General features: G+C 36.6%; 1 protein-coding gene across 1 annotated transcript in view; it reads left to right on the plus strand.

Annotated features, from left to right (window-relative positions):
- The window catches only part of CUNH6orf58 (chromosome unknown C6orf58 homolog), a 14,800-nt gene extending 1,067 nt beyond the window's left edge, over positions 1-13,733 (plus strand). The window contains exons 2-6 of the mRNA XM_027770252.1: positions 553-639; positions 1,952-2,136; positions 3,518-3,618; positions 11,208-11,446; positions 13,405-13,733. Of these exons, the coding sequence (XP_027626053.1) occupies positions 553-639; positions 1,952-2,136; positions 3,518-3,618; positions 11,208-11,446; positions 13,405-13,520 (728 nt within the window). The 3' untranslated portion in view covers positions 13,521-13,733. The remainder of the gene's footprint in view (positions 1-552; positions 640-1,951; positions 2,137-3,517; positions 3,619-11,207; positions 11,447-13,404) is intronic.
- The last annotated feature ends 604 nt before the right edge of the window (positions 13,734-14,337 follow it).

The following is a 14,337-nucleotide window of genomic DNA, read 5'->3' on the forward strand; positions in this document are numbered from 1 at the left end:
GTGGTGCCCTTTGGCCACCCTACACTGATAACATAACTCAAAAGGAAATTATTAAGAAAGGGAATAAGAAAATAGCAACTTCATGTAGCAAGGAAAAGAAAGCTATTTTTTAAAGTATTTATTCATCATGTTAAACATTTTTGATGCTTTTTCTCAGTTCACAAACCCTTGTGATATATAATAGTTAATGGTATTATTACCATTTTCTAGATGAGAAAACTCAGGCATAAGAAGGTTAAGTTAATTAGGCAAGGTCAAGCTAGTAAATATGGAGCTATTGATCAAGAGGTAGAGATGGAAGTAAAAGAGGAAATACTGACAAAAGTGGAGAGCATTTAGGACCTGTGATTCAAAGATAGAAAATTGTGGTGTTGTTAAGGAAAAGGAGATTGGTTGAAAGATGGGAAACAGAAAATAAAGAGCAATGAGAACACAAACACAAGACATTCTGAAATGAATGTTCATCTACAAATAAGATGTATGTAAGTACATGACAGTTATAATTAGGTTCAAAATTTGCATAATAAATAATGCATGTCCTCTTTCCCCTAGGCAGATTAGCTGATCCCACCCGCAGGACAAACTGTGGCTATGCATCTGGAGATGACTTGTGCATCTCTGTAAATAGTTGGTGGGCTGGTAAGTTTACTTAATTTGCAAATCTTACAAAACTGGTACTATTCCCTTTTAGCAACAAAAGCTGTAGTACTGCTTTTAAACAAGGAATATACTTCATCGGGTGGCCTTTATGTCACCTTATAAAATTTAACAGGTACATGTTAATAATGATTCCTTAGAACAGGGGCCCCCAAACCCCCAGCCACAGATTACTACCGGTCTGTGGTCTATAAGGAATTGGACTGCACAGCAGCAGGTGATGGCAGGCCAGCAAATGAATCTTCATCAGTATCTACAGCTGCTCCCCATTGCTCCCATTACCACCTGAGAGCCACTACCCGTCAGATCAGCAGTCGCATTCCATTGTCATAGGAGCATGAACTCTGTTGTGAACTGTACATGCAAGGAATAATGGCTTGTGTGCTCCTTATGAGAATCTAATGCCCTATGATCTGAGGTGGAGCTGATGTGATGTTAGGAGTGGGGCACAGTTGCAAATACTGCATTATGGTGAGTTGTATGATTATTTCATGATATATTACAATGTAATAATAACATAAATATACTGCACAATAAATGAAATGCTCCTGAATCATCCTGAAACCACCCCCACCCCCCAGCCTCTACCCACCCAGTCTGTGAAAAAATTGTCTTCCATGACACTAGTTCCTGGTGCCAAAAATGTTGGAGGCTACTGCCTTAGAACATATCCAGTGGTTTACAGAGGGACTAAAACCAAGAACTGCAAGTAACAGCCCCTGAGGGATTTGTATAGGCAGTTAGTAAGTATGTGGGAGGTCCCACTGGTGACAAGGAGTCTCTGGAATGGGGAAGGATATGTGAGTGGCCAGGAAATAATGTCTTTTTTCACTTTGCTGAGACCAAATATCTTTAATATTGAAGCCCATAAATGTGTCAGATATTAATACCTATTTCGATTTTATCAATCAGTAACCTTAGTAATCTAATCTCTCAATGAAAGATTTTGTAACGTTCTGTGAACAAGTTGATCACTTTCTTCCTTTTTACTTAATGCTTTGTAAAATGAATATTGCCAAAGATATTAAAATCACTTTTTATTAAAACATATTGTAGTCAAATACTTTAAACAACAAATATTCAAGAGTATAGGATTATTAATACCAGTTTGTTGAAGTTGAATACCTATGAACTATTGGGGGATTTCTGTTCAGTACTTTTTTTCTTAATGTCTAACATTATGTGTTTCTGGATTTGTCAGTTTTTCTTTAATGAAGTATGGCTTCTTTAATAGTATCATGTCCTCTTTAACATTTGTTTGCACTTGTGGTAATAAGTCTTTCTGTTCTCACAGATTTAAATTATTTTCTGTGTGCGTTGCCCTTCCTTGCTGCGATTGATTCTGGCATAATGGGGGTATCCCCAAATGAAGTCCTGCTTTTGCCACCACCCACGGACCAGATGAAGTTTTGTTATGATGTTTCTAGCTGTCGTTCTGCCTTCCTTGTGACAATGAACAAGTGGAATGCTTTTTACAAGGTTCCTCCTTTAAGTTTCATAGAAGATGGCAAGATAATTTCTTTGTCGTATAATATTTTTGTACATTGTACAATATTTTCCTTAGTATGTCAAAGTAAATTGTGGTGGAATATATAGTAACAATGTAAGTTGTAATAGGGAGTATGTGTCATTAATACTTCCTGACTATATCTAGCATTAACACAAAATCTATCTATACTTCTTATCTCAGATCAATTTACACAAATGATTAACATACAAGATACCTTGCTGAATGGTAAACAGCCTATTCTAGTTAACTGAAACTGTAAGTCTGTTGTGGGATCTTAGAAAAAAATGTGATTCTGGGATTGGTTTTTAAAGACTTATCACCTGAGCAGGTGACATGGTGGTTAAGGCACTGGATTCCCACATGGCCAACCACAGTTTAAGTCTTGAACCCTGCGGCTTGAAAATCATGCTGGGTGCGTGTGTGTGCCCACAATCCCAAGAGCAGAACAAAGGAAAAGAGATTGTGGTGTAGCCAGCCCCCAGGTGTGTGTGAGGGGGGTGATTGCTCACTTCTCTTTGTCACTCTCTGAGTGCTCATGCCCTATGGGGGGGAAAAAAAACCACAACAAAAAACAAAAACAACATGTCACCTTATTTTAACTGAATTCACACGTGACCCCCAATAAATAGAACTAAATAAGCATGTGTTTTTCAAAACCAAATATTCAATAACCAAACTAAAATACATTGGTTAAACACAGACATAGACTAAAATCAATGATGAAAAGAGATTTTTTTGAGAGGTTTTTCCTATAGGACATGTGTCAGAGAGAGAGAGACAGAAAGCGAAAAATCACCCCCCAGGAGGGATAGCAACTCCACAATCCCTTCTCCTCTATTCTCCTCTCAGGATCTTGGGCATGCATGCACACACGCCTGGCATGAGTTTATACCACCGGGTCCAGTACTCGAACTATGGTCAACTACAGGGGAGTCCAGCCATTATGCCATCTGTTGGTCCCGAAAAGATAGATTTACTAGTTTTTCAGACCATTAATGAATTACATCAGATAGAATTAAATAAAATAGTTGTTATAATTTTTTTCTTCTTCTCACGCTTAGATTTTATGGTAATTTTAACAATGTTAGTAGGAAAAAATGACGAACAAAAGTTACATTTCTTGACCAATATTAAATAGGGACTTTCTGAATATACTTGAAGTAATTTTTTCTGGGTGTATGTCCTGTTGCTAAATATAATGAATATTTTTTGTGTCTTTTGACAGAATGTTAGGCATTATATTCTAATACATATTCTTAGAAACAAAGCTCTCCTTTTATGTAGAATGTTGCAAGGAGAGGAATCATTATAGTTGCTCAAATATTAATCAGTTTCTCTTCCTTATTTTAGTATTTGCAATCACCTTCTAGCAACTTTGATGACCTGTTGAAGTACTTGTGGGATGCACACACCTCAACCTTGGACAGTACAGAGAAAAGTTTTGAAGATAGGTAATAGTAGATCCAAAGTTATCTCTGTTTACTCTGCTACATGAGTTTTGGTCATGTTTATACATTTTTTTCTTCTAGAGTGCTTTTCAGTTTTAATATTAAAAATATTCACTGGGGATAGAGGTATAATTGCTTGTTGTAATGAGGTGTAATTGTTTTTAGCATGATCAAGCTTAACATGTACTTTATGAACAGGGAGATAAGTCTAAAGAAAGAAGTCTTACATCAAATAATAGGCAAACAACATACATTGAATTTCTCTAAGTGCAGGAAATAAAACTAAAAATAAACACATAGATGACTTTCATGGTTTTGCTTACATAATACAGTGGCACATATTTGGGGAAAAAACCAGCTAGCATCAGGGTTAGCACACAAGATAGCAGAGCAGATTATCAGGCTACTCCACCCCCCACTACACTTAGAAGTGAAGGTGTAAGGATGATTTGTGTTCAGAAGTGAATGACACTTTCCAGGGAGTGAAATAGATTACCCACAGTGAGGAATGAGATATAAATCTGGGTAGAACAAAACATGGAAACAAAGAAAAGTGGACTCATTGGTAGTGTACGTGGTCATAGAAATCAGGCAGGAATATCTGAGTACTTCCTAATCCTCTCACTGTTATTTCTCCTATAGTCTCCACCATCCAGTAAGAGAAATACCTTGGTTAGCCAATTCCCAGGGCATTTTCTCCTGCTGAGTAGTTCAACAATCAAGAGTTAAATTGGGGAGTGGAGGAGTTTATACTCTTGGCAGTGTCTCAGATGTAATTTGGGGTTGCAGCCATAACAAGAGCTAGGACTCAGCTACTCTTTCTATTTTGATGACAAGGATAAGGTTCTCAGACACAGATCTTAGTGGAGATGGTTAACCTCAATATTTTGACTGACAGCAATAGATTACATTTTATTTATGTTCACATCAAAAAGTAAATCAATAGAAAAATACAACTTGGTACATAGGAAACGTAAGAGTCTTTTAAATAGCTAGCAATCATAGAAACTGTAATTTTTTTTAAGTAAATGGATTTCTTTCTTCTTACAGATTTAGACATCCAAGCTTATTGTATTTATTATTTTTTGTACACTCTAATTACTTAAAAAAAATAATATCTTTAACAGGTCAGATTTATTTAAGAATGACTCCCAAATCAATCAATAAAATTTTGGGTGGATAAGTTTAAATTTTCATATGACTATTTTGATCACAAGGATATAAACTGAAAAAAAATCTATTTTATTAGGTATTAGATTTCCCATCCTCACTAACTATAACAATTTTTTTTTAGAGAGATTTTTGCTATAGAGTGCATGCACTCACCAGAGAGACAGAGACAGAAAGTGAGAAATCATTTCTTCCTTCCCCCAGGGGGAATGGCCACGCTGCAATCCCCTTCTCCTCTATGCACCCGTGGGATTTGGGGCACGCACACACACATGCCCAGCGTGAGTTTCAAGCCATCAGGTCCATGACTCAAATCATAGTCGACTGTGTGAAGAGTCCAGCAATATAACCGTTATGCCATCTGCTTGTCCCATAACAATTTTTTTTTTTAACATCAGGGGGCATGTGCATGTTCATGAGAAAAAGAAAGAAAGAGTGAAGGACAAAGCACTCCTCAATGGGCCCAGATCACACTACGATCCTTTTTCCTCCAACTCTCCATCACATCAGGATTCTGAGCTCATGTGCACACATGAGATTTTTTTCAAGCCAAAGGTCTGGGACTCAAACCCTGGTTGATCATGTGGGATCCAACTTCCTGTACACAGTGCCTAATAGCTGCACAACAGGGTGGCCCACAAAAATTGTTTTTGATTAGCATGTTTTATTTCCTAAACTGCTCTTTTTTGCTTTCTTTTCAAAAAAGATTATTGGGACCAGCAGATGTCATAATGGTTATATCACTGGACCCCCATGTGGCCAGCCATAGTTTGAGTCCTGAACCTGATGGCTTGAATCTCATGCTGGGTGTGTGTGCACACATGCCCAAAATTTTGAGAAATGAATGGAGGAGAAGGGATTGCAGTGTGGCCATCCCTCCTGGGGGGGTGATTTCTTGTTTCCTTTCTCTCTGTCTCTGTCTGTCTCTCCTTGTCTCTCTGGTAAACACACACCTTACAGCAAAAATTTCTCTTAAAAATAATTATTTTTATTTATTGTTATTATTTTTAATTTTTGATGAGAGAGAGAGAGAGCACAAGAAAGTGAGAAAGCAAGCTGCCAGGTCCAGGACTCAAACTGTGATTGGCCATGTAGGAGTCCAATGCCTTAACCATCACACCACCTACAGCTCCATGAACTTCTCTTTCTAATTTGTTCTTCCCTTTAGGTGTCAACAAATGTTCCTCCAAATAGAATTTTTTAAAAAGCTACCACTTGTTAAGTAAAAGAAGAATTAAGAGCACTTACATATTAAGAACCAACAAAATATACTGAACGCTTTCATATATTATGCTTCACTTCAGTATAATTTCGTTTCAAAAATAGTAAATCTGTGCCGTTCAGTAATATGCTAAGAGTCTTATAGCTAGTGAATGGCAGAACTAGTATTCACATTCCTTGTGTATCCGCAGCCCATCCTCTTACCCTGTGTGTTGTACTCCTTGGACTGCATGGGGCTTGCAAACCACATTGCAAGGGTCAATATTTACTAAGAGCTTCATCTTCTCAAAAGCTGTACTGAGAAATAAAACCATGCTTGAACATTTGTAAGGCACAATGAAGTAGAAACAAATGAAATAGAAATAAGGCACTTATATATGTACCCCCTTTTACGAAGAAACTTTCTTTTTTTGAACTTTCTGAATGTATTTTAATCTCATTCCAAACAGAAATAAAATTTCTAGATACAAATGCATCTCATTCAAATAAGTTTTTTAAAAATTTGTTTTATATATTCAATCACTATACATCACTACAGTTTGTAAAGTAAATTTACCCAATGTAAATACACTTCACACCAGTCCAGTTGACGATACCATACACATTATCGTCAACAGATAATCTTCCAGATTTTGAAAAAACTGATCAGTACTGATAAATATCTTTAGACTATCCAGTCCTGGGAAGAGATAAACCACAGTTCCAATCATTTATCTAAACCAAATGCCCTTTGGCACCCCTTCCCCTCCCTGTGTTAACAAGACCTACTTGACCCACCTGTCAGTGCAGTGGATAGACAGTCTATCAAGTCTTCCTGCAGGTACTGCTATGTCTACCACAGGAGCTTAATATAAACATTTTCTTTTTTATATTGAACTCAGGTGTGATTTTTATTTTTAATTATTTTTGTTTGTATATTAAATACTTTTTACATGCTATGTCTAAAAAGTCATGATTTTGACATCCTTCATCCCTCAACAAAAAACAAAAACATAAAGCCCTATCTGTATCTAGTGTAGTATCTTCCACTGTCACTACCTGTTCATGAATATTTGTGTATTTGCCATGATATTTTTAAAACACAGTCTTGTAACACTTATTACTAAATTTTCAATGTTAAGTATTATCCTTTGAATCACCACTGAGGAAAATTACAGTTTAGCCCACCACTTTCTTACTAATCATACTCTAGTCTTTGTGTTCAGCAATGTTGATGATGTTGACATTCAGGCCCTAGTGTGACTCTGGCTATAATTACTACTCACATCTGGGGCAAGTACTTAAGCTGATTACTTTTGCTTTTCTTCATCTTATTCCCAATAGAGTTGAACATTGTCTTGTGTATTGCTTTTCTTAGTTTTCCATGACTATAACATGAATGTACCTCAAATTGGTAAGCCAGGGAACTGTCTTCTCAAGTCAATCAAAATGTAAAGAATGATATCCTTAACGTCATAGTTTGCAGAGCTCTGTTCTAGCGTTATTACATATGCTGGCCTGCCAGGTAGCCAGATATGAGCCTGTGCTTTCTCTTCCCTACCACATGGGGATTCTCCTGGTCTCTCCGTATTACAGCTCCCATTTCCATATTCCATATCTCCATATCTCCATTTCTTTCTTTCTTTTTTCTTTCTTTCCAGTTTAGCCCACCACTTTCTTACTAATCATACTCTAGTCTTTGTGTTCAGCAATGTTGATGATGTTGACATTCAGGCCCTAGTGTGACTCTGGCTATAATTACTACTCACATCTGGGGCAAGTACTTAAGCTGATTACTTTTGCTTTTCTTCATCTTATTCCCAATAGAGTTGAACATTGTCTTGTGTATTGCTTTTCTTAGTTTTCCATGACTATAACATGAATGTACCTCAAATTGGTAAGCCAGGGAACTGTCTTCTCAAGTCAATCAAAATGTAAAGAATGATATCCTTAACGTCATAGTTTGCAGAGCTCTGTTCTAGCGTTATTACATATGCTGGCCTGCCAGGTAGCCAGATATGAGCCTGTGCTTTCTCTTCCCTACCACATGGGGATTCTCCTGGTCTCTCCGTATTACAGCTCCCATTTCCATATTCCATATCTCCATATCTCCATTTCTTTCTTTCTTTTTTCTTTCTTTCTTTTTTTTTTTTCTGGTACTTTGATTTGGGAAGACACAGCCTGCAGTAGATTCTGAACAGGTTTATCATAGGTAATAAAGTTTGAGACTGTACATCTTAATTAATCTTTATTCTACTGCTATTCTTGACTGAGACTTTAGGTAGGTACAGGAATCTAGGCTAGTAATTTTTAGAATTTTGAAGTATTTTCTTTATTATTATTATTGTTAACTTTTGCATCTCTTTTGCTGTTTAGAAGTCTGATTTCTGGTCCATTGGATATAACCTGTTTATCTGATTATTTTATTCTGCTTGTCATTTTGTTTCGGTCTCTTATTCATGTCAGAGAATTTCTGTAGGTATCTGGTAATACTTTGATGTCTCCTCATATTTGAAGAGAAGCACCTAAAAGGTCTGGGTGCTTCAGAGGGATTTTTCTACTATAAACACATTTCCAGGGTGATCTTGCTGGGTTTTTGAACTAGGTAATCCTTTAACCACTGACACTATATGCCAATAACTGTTTTTTTTTTTTTTTTTGTTTTTTTTTTTTTTTTTTTGTTTGTTTTTTAGGTTTTTGCCATAAAGCACGTGCACCCACTGGTGAGAGACAGAGAGACACAGAAAGAATGAAAGTAAGAAGTTCCTTCTCCTCAAAGGACTGATGGCTGCATGGCAGTCCCTTCATCTCCATTCTCCTCCCTAGATTTTGAGCATGGGTATACTTGAATCCAGTGTGATTTTCAAGTCATTGGGTCTGGGACTTGAACTGCAGTCAACCATGTAGGTGTCCAGACCCTTAGCCCACCTGCCACCTGCTGATGACAATAACCTTTATAGTTTTTCCTCCTGATTTCAACTAGTTCTCCAGAAGAGGCCGTTTCAGTCACTTGCTTAAAAAATGAAGGTCTGGTTGCTAATATTTTTAAGGTCAAGAAAAGCAAGGGGACCAGCAGATGGCATAATGTTATTGGACTCCCATGTAGTTGACCATGGTTTGAGTCCCAGACCTGGTGGCTTCAGACTCACACTGGGCATGTGTGTATGCCTGCCAAGAGGAGATCCCAAGAGGAGAATGGAGGAGAAGGGAATGTGGCATGGCCAATCTCACAGGGGCAGGGGATGATTTCTCGCTTTCTGTCTCTGTCTTCTGTGTTTCTCTAGTGAGCACACGCACCTTGTAGCAAAAATCTCTTTCTAGAAAAAAAAAAAGGCAAAGGAGTGTAAGTCTTGGTAGCCAATATAATATACTCACATCCCATTGTTTACAAGGTGGTATCTCTACCTTCAATCACAATCTGGTCTCAGTTCAGGGATTCTGTGCTCTATACTCTTCAGTATCAGGAACTGACAGTTACTCTATTGGAAGTCTGGGGGGAAATCTTTATAGATGACTTTGATTACCTTGCTTTTAGCAATCTTCCTTCACCTAGAAAATATTATTCACTTTTAAATTAGGATTAATTCCACAAGTCATATCACCAATATTTCAGTTTTCCTATCTGGTTATTTAATTTTCTTGAGTCTATGCAATCTTTTTGGTTAGCTCTTTTTGATTTCTATCCTCTAAAAGTTTGTTGTTTCCCTCTGTTTTCTGAGTGAATTTATTCTGATTAACATTTTAATCAGATTTTGATAGATTGCAAAAGTAGATCTGTTAAAGTCAGCAGTTTTACTAAAAAAAAGAAAAGCTTTATCCTAAAAAGTCACTTCCATTCTTTCTGTAATTGGGATCACCTCAGTATACTATAGTTGTAACATAAATACATTTATATATAGATTTGCTATTAATAAAGTTTAAAACTATATATTTTCTACTAACCCGTCTCGCTGGAAAGTTCCATTATAGTGTCTCAGGCAGTTAAATCCTTCTGCAGCCCTATATTAATGAAAGGTAAATATTTTAATGACTATTATTATGGAAGTGTCAAATGCCTGTTTTTATACCCTCTCATATGTTAATCTGCATATTTATGAAGGCTCTGGTTTATTAAGTTTCTAAATTCATGCTAGGGGAGTCTAGTCTATTAATTAATCCGTGAGATAAAGTAATAATGTGCAAATTGTGGTCTATTGCTTTAAAGTCCCACAGAAATGACTTCATTTATTTGTTTGCAAATTTTTTGCTATGTAACATGTGCTATTCCCAGAGCGAGACAGAGAGAGAGAGAAAGTGAGAAAGCACCTTCCAGGGGGATGACCATGCCAGAATCCCTTCTCTTCTACTGTCTTCATGAGATTTTGGTCACACATATAATTGGTGTCTTTTTCAAGCTGCTGGATCTAGGACTCAAATCACACAGCTGCCTTAACTATCATGCTATCTGGCTGGCTCAGATCTGACTTCTAAATGCTGATTCTGCTTGATCTGGGAATCCAAACAATGATAAACTCTCTTTTCTCATTTTAAAAATAACAGTAAAAGCCACATAAGGTAATTTTGGAGGCTAATTTAAAAATTCAAGCATCATATTTAACACACTACTGGCACATGAGAGATACTCAATATAAAGAAACTATTATTGCCATGACAACAGGCAGTAGAGGGCGGTAGTAAAGAATACAAAATTTTTTTTTTTTGGGAGAGATTTTCACTGTAGGGCACGTGCGCTCGCCAGACAGACAGAGAGAGACATAGAGACAGAAAGCGAGAAATCACCCCCCAGGGGGGATGGTCACGCCGCAATCCATTCTCCTCCATTCTCCTCTCGGGATCTTGGGCACGCACGCACACGCGCCCGAAGAATACAAATTTTAAAGACAGATGGCTGGGGTTTAGAACCTGACTATGTAATAACTAGGTGTGTGGTCTTGCATTTAGCTAGTTTTATTCAAAAGAAAACAGCACAAACAATGACCACTAAACCTCAGTGTTGTACGACAGTTAAGTGTTTGTTTCTCACACATCTGGGGTTCGCAGGGCAGTCGTGGCTAACTCACATTGGCTGATTTTTGACCTGCCCCAGCAGGGATAACTGCAAAAACTCACCTCTGCTCCACTTGACTCTTATTCGCTCTTGAGCTAGTCTGAGTGTTTATATAGTGATGGCAGAATTGTCAAGGCGAAAATTATAATTGTATACTTTTCCATTTGTCTTTTAGGTATAGCTACTATTATAAACCAGAAGCTGATTTTGAGAAAACTTGGTTGGTGACTGTGGAATATTTAGCTCCAACTCGCTTCCCTACAACCTTGATTAAAGTTCATGAGTTCCAGGAGGGCCTGCCACCACGAGGCCTTCTTCCTAATGACACTGCCCCTTTCATCAGTGACTTCACTAGTTTTCAGAACTTCTTCCTGTTTGCCCTTAATAGTCTTTACGCTGTGGATAAATATACAGGTAAATATCCTGAAAGAATACATTAAAATTTCAGTATTGTGGGGCCAGTAGGTGGCATGGTGGTTGGGGCACTGGAATCATACTTGGCTTACCAGGGTTCAAGTCCTGGACCTGCTGGTTGGAAGATCATGCCAGGCACACATGCATGTGTGCCCCAAATCCTGAAATGAGCATGAAGGAGAAGGGATTACAGTGTGGGCATCCCCCCTGGATGATTTCTTACTTTCTGTCTCTCTCTATTTCTCTGGTGAACACACATGCCCTATAGCAAATACCTCTCTTTCAAAAAAAATTCAGTATTGTGTTGAACAGATAGAGGAATAAATAACAACAAAAGAGATATAGACATTAGAACACATACTTTACAGAAGAAAGTTACGATTTTCTATGGGTATTGATTCCATTTCATTGGCAAGAATCACTCTTGCTATATTGCAGAACAATTTAATGAGCATATACGATTCTCACACACATAACCTGTCTTTTCATCTGGAATCTATATTGACCCTTGAAGTTGGCAAATCAACTGAAACATTTTTTGTTCCATACACTCACATGTATTTCTTATTTTGTTCATTAGAACACCTAACTTTCTTCTTTGCTCTTAAGTGTAAAGAAACTAAAGGATTTTCAAGAGAAATATGGGATAATATATATACAATTATTAAAATATAATTTATAATTAGTGATTATTAATATATTTTACTTAATAATGCTATTTTTATTTAATTTTTTATTTTAAATTTTATTTTATTAGTGATTAATTTTATTAATCACCAATAATCATCAATAAAAACAAAACTCCAACAACGATTTTCAAAGATGGAAGTCTGTTACTCATTTATCCGAGCTTTCTCAATTCAATGCTAATAGGGATGGAAGAAGTCTTTCACACTAGCACTTCAAAAGCTGAGTTTCCTGGGAACCAGCAGTTAGCATAATGGCTATGTCGCTGGACTCCCACGAAGTCGATCGCTGTTCGCGTCCTGGACCCGGTGGCTTAGAACTCATGCTGGGTGCGTGTGCGTGCGTGCCCAAGATCCCGAGAAGAGAATGGAGGAGAAGGGATTGAGGTGTGACCATCCTCCCTGGGGGGTGATTTCTCGTTTTCTGTCTCTCTCTGTCTGTCTGGCGAGCACACGCGCCCTATAGCAAAAGCCTCTCCAAAAAAAAAAAAAAAAAATGCTGAGTTTCCTAATGAAGTGAACAACAGGTGATTCTATAATTTGAAAATTACCGTGTCATCCCCATTTTCCAGATATCCTTTGAAGCATTGAGTCAAACCCAAAACATAGTTATACTACTAATGTTTTTCAAAGCAAAAATTTTGAATTAAAAGATATAAATGAAGCAAAGTAAACATGAATAAGTTAAGTATATGCTGTTAAAAAGTTTTGCATAGTAAGTTATAAAAATATTCAAAAGTTGCAAGGCCTTCATGTGATTGGGGTTTCATCTTATTCCAGTAATGGTTTAATTGTGGTGTGCTTGGTCAGTAGAGACCATTCCTTCATGCAATGAGTAACAGACTTACTTCAGTCTTGGGAAATATTGGAATATTTTCCCCCCAGAAAGCGAGTTGCCAACTCATTATGTTTAATATGCATGTATAGTCTTTCATTTGGTGAATTTACCATAATTATGGGCATTAGTAACTCATTATGGTCATTACTAATTGTATGATATTGCCAACAATACAACAATGGCATTTCTTATATACTTTTCTTGCATAATTAATTTTACCAATACATTTAAAATCAGTGAGTCAGATATTGCCAAATAGTATTACCAATAATGTAATAATGACATGCCATGTTTACTTTTCTTGTGATAGTTAATCATTTTTACCATTAAATTCATAGAAAGGAAATGAAAAAAATTAAAGAGTCATTTATTGCCAAATAACACTGAAACAAGTTTGTGGGAATTCACACGTAATAATTTTGTATCTTTTACAGGTTCATTATCTTTGACTGTATGGAAAACTTTAATGAAGTCAGAAATTACGAGAAAGGAAACTTTACAAGTTTTTTACAAATTTGTTGAAATATTTAATTCAATACCTGCGAAATGATTAATAAAAAATGAACAATTCTAACTTGATGACAACCAGTACTTTCACAAAGTTAATGTGACTGTAATCATATAACTTTATTGTTTCTGGTGTGTTTCACTTATGTTAGGATTTTGCCCATGCATTCCTAAGTTCAAATTAATACTGTGATTATTTTACTTAACTAATAATCATTTCTTTGAATTAATAAATTATTAAAATTATTAGAATCTAAAGGAGATTGTATTAAAATACAAAAGAAAAGATACTGAGAAATTAATAAATATATTAAACTTGTATGGTTCTTTTGTTATGTAATTTTATGAAATGTAAAGCAATATCTCATGCTTATTTATAACTAAAATCCAGAACATTTGAAGTAAACTACTGACATTATTTTATTTTATTTATTTATTTGTTTGTTTGTAGAGAGGTTTTTGCTATAGTGCATGTGAGCTTGCCAGAGAAACAGAGAGACAGAGAGAGAGAAAGAGAGAAATCACCTCCATTCTCCTCTCGGGATCTTGGGCACGCACACACATGCACCCGGCAGGAGTTTTAAGCCACTGAGTCCGGGACGTGAACTGTGGTCGACTACATGGGAGTCCAGCAACTTAGCCATTACGCTAACTGCTAGTCCCCTGACATTATTTTAGTTACTAACTCTCTAAATTTGGGTATGTCTGCTGACCAGACAGTTAATAATAGAGTTATCCTGCTTTGGTCAACACTTGATAATGAATACGTCAGGGTCAAATTTGCCATGATTATTTCCTTTTAGGAGAGAGAATGCGCTGGTCAGAAGTGGGGATTTCTAGTGGTAACATGAAACTTGTAT

This window comes from Tupaia chinensis, unplaced genomic scaffold, assembly GCF_000334495.1.
Source record: "Tupaia chinensis unplaced genomic scaffold, TupChi_1.0 Scaffold000117_2, whole genome shotgun sequence".
NCBI classification, from domain to species: domain Eukaryota; kingdom Metazoa; phylum Chordata; class Mammalia; order Scandentia; family Tupaiidae; genus Tupaia; species Tupaia belangeri.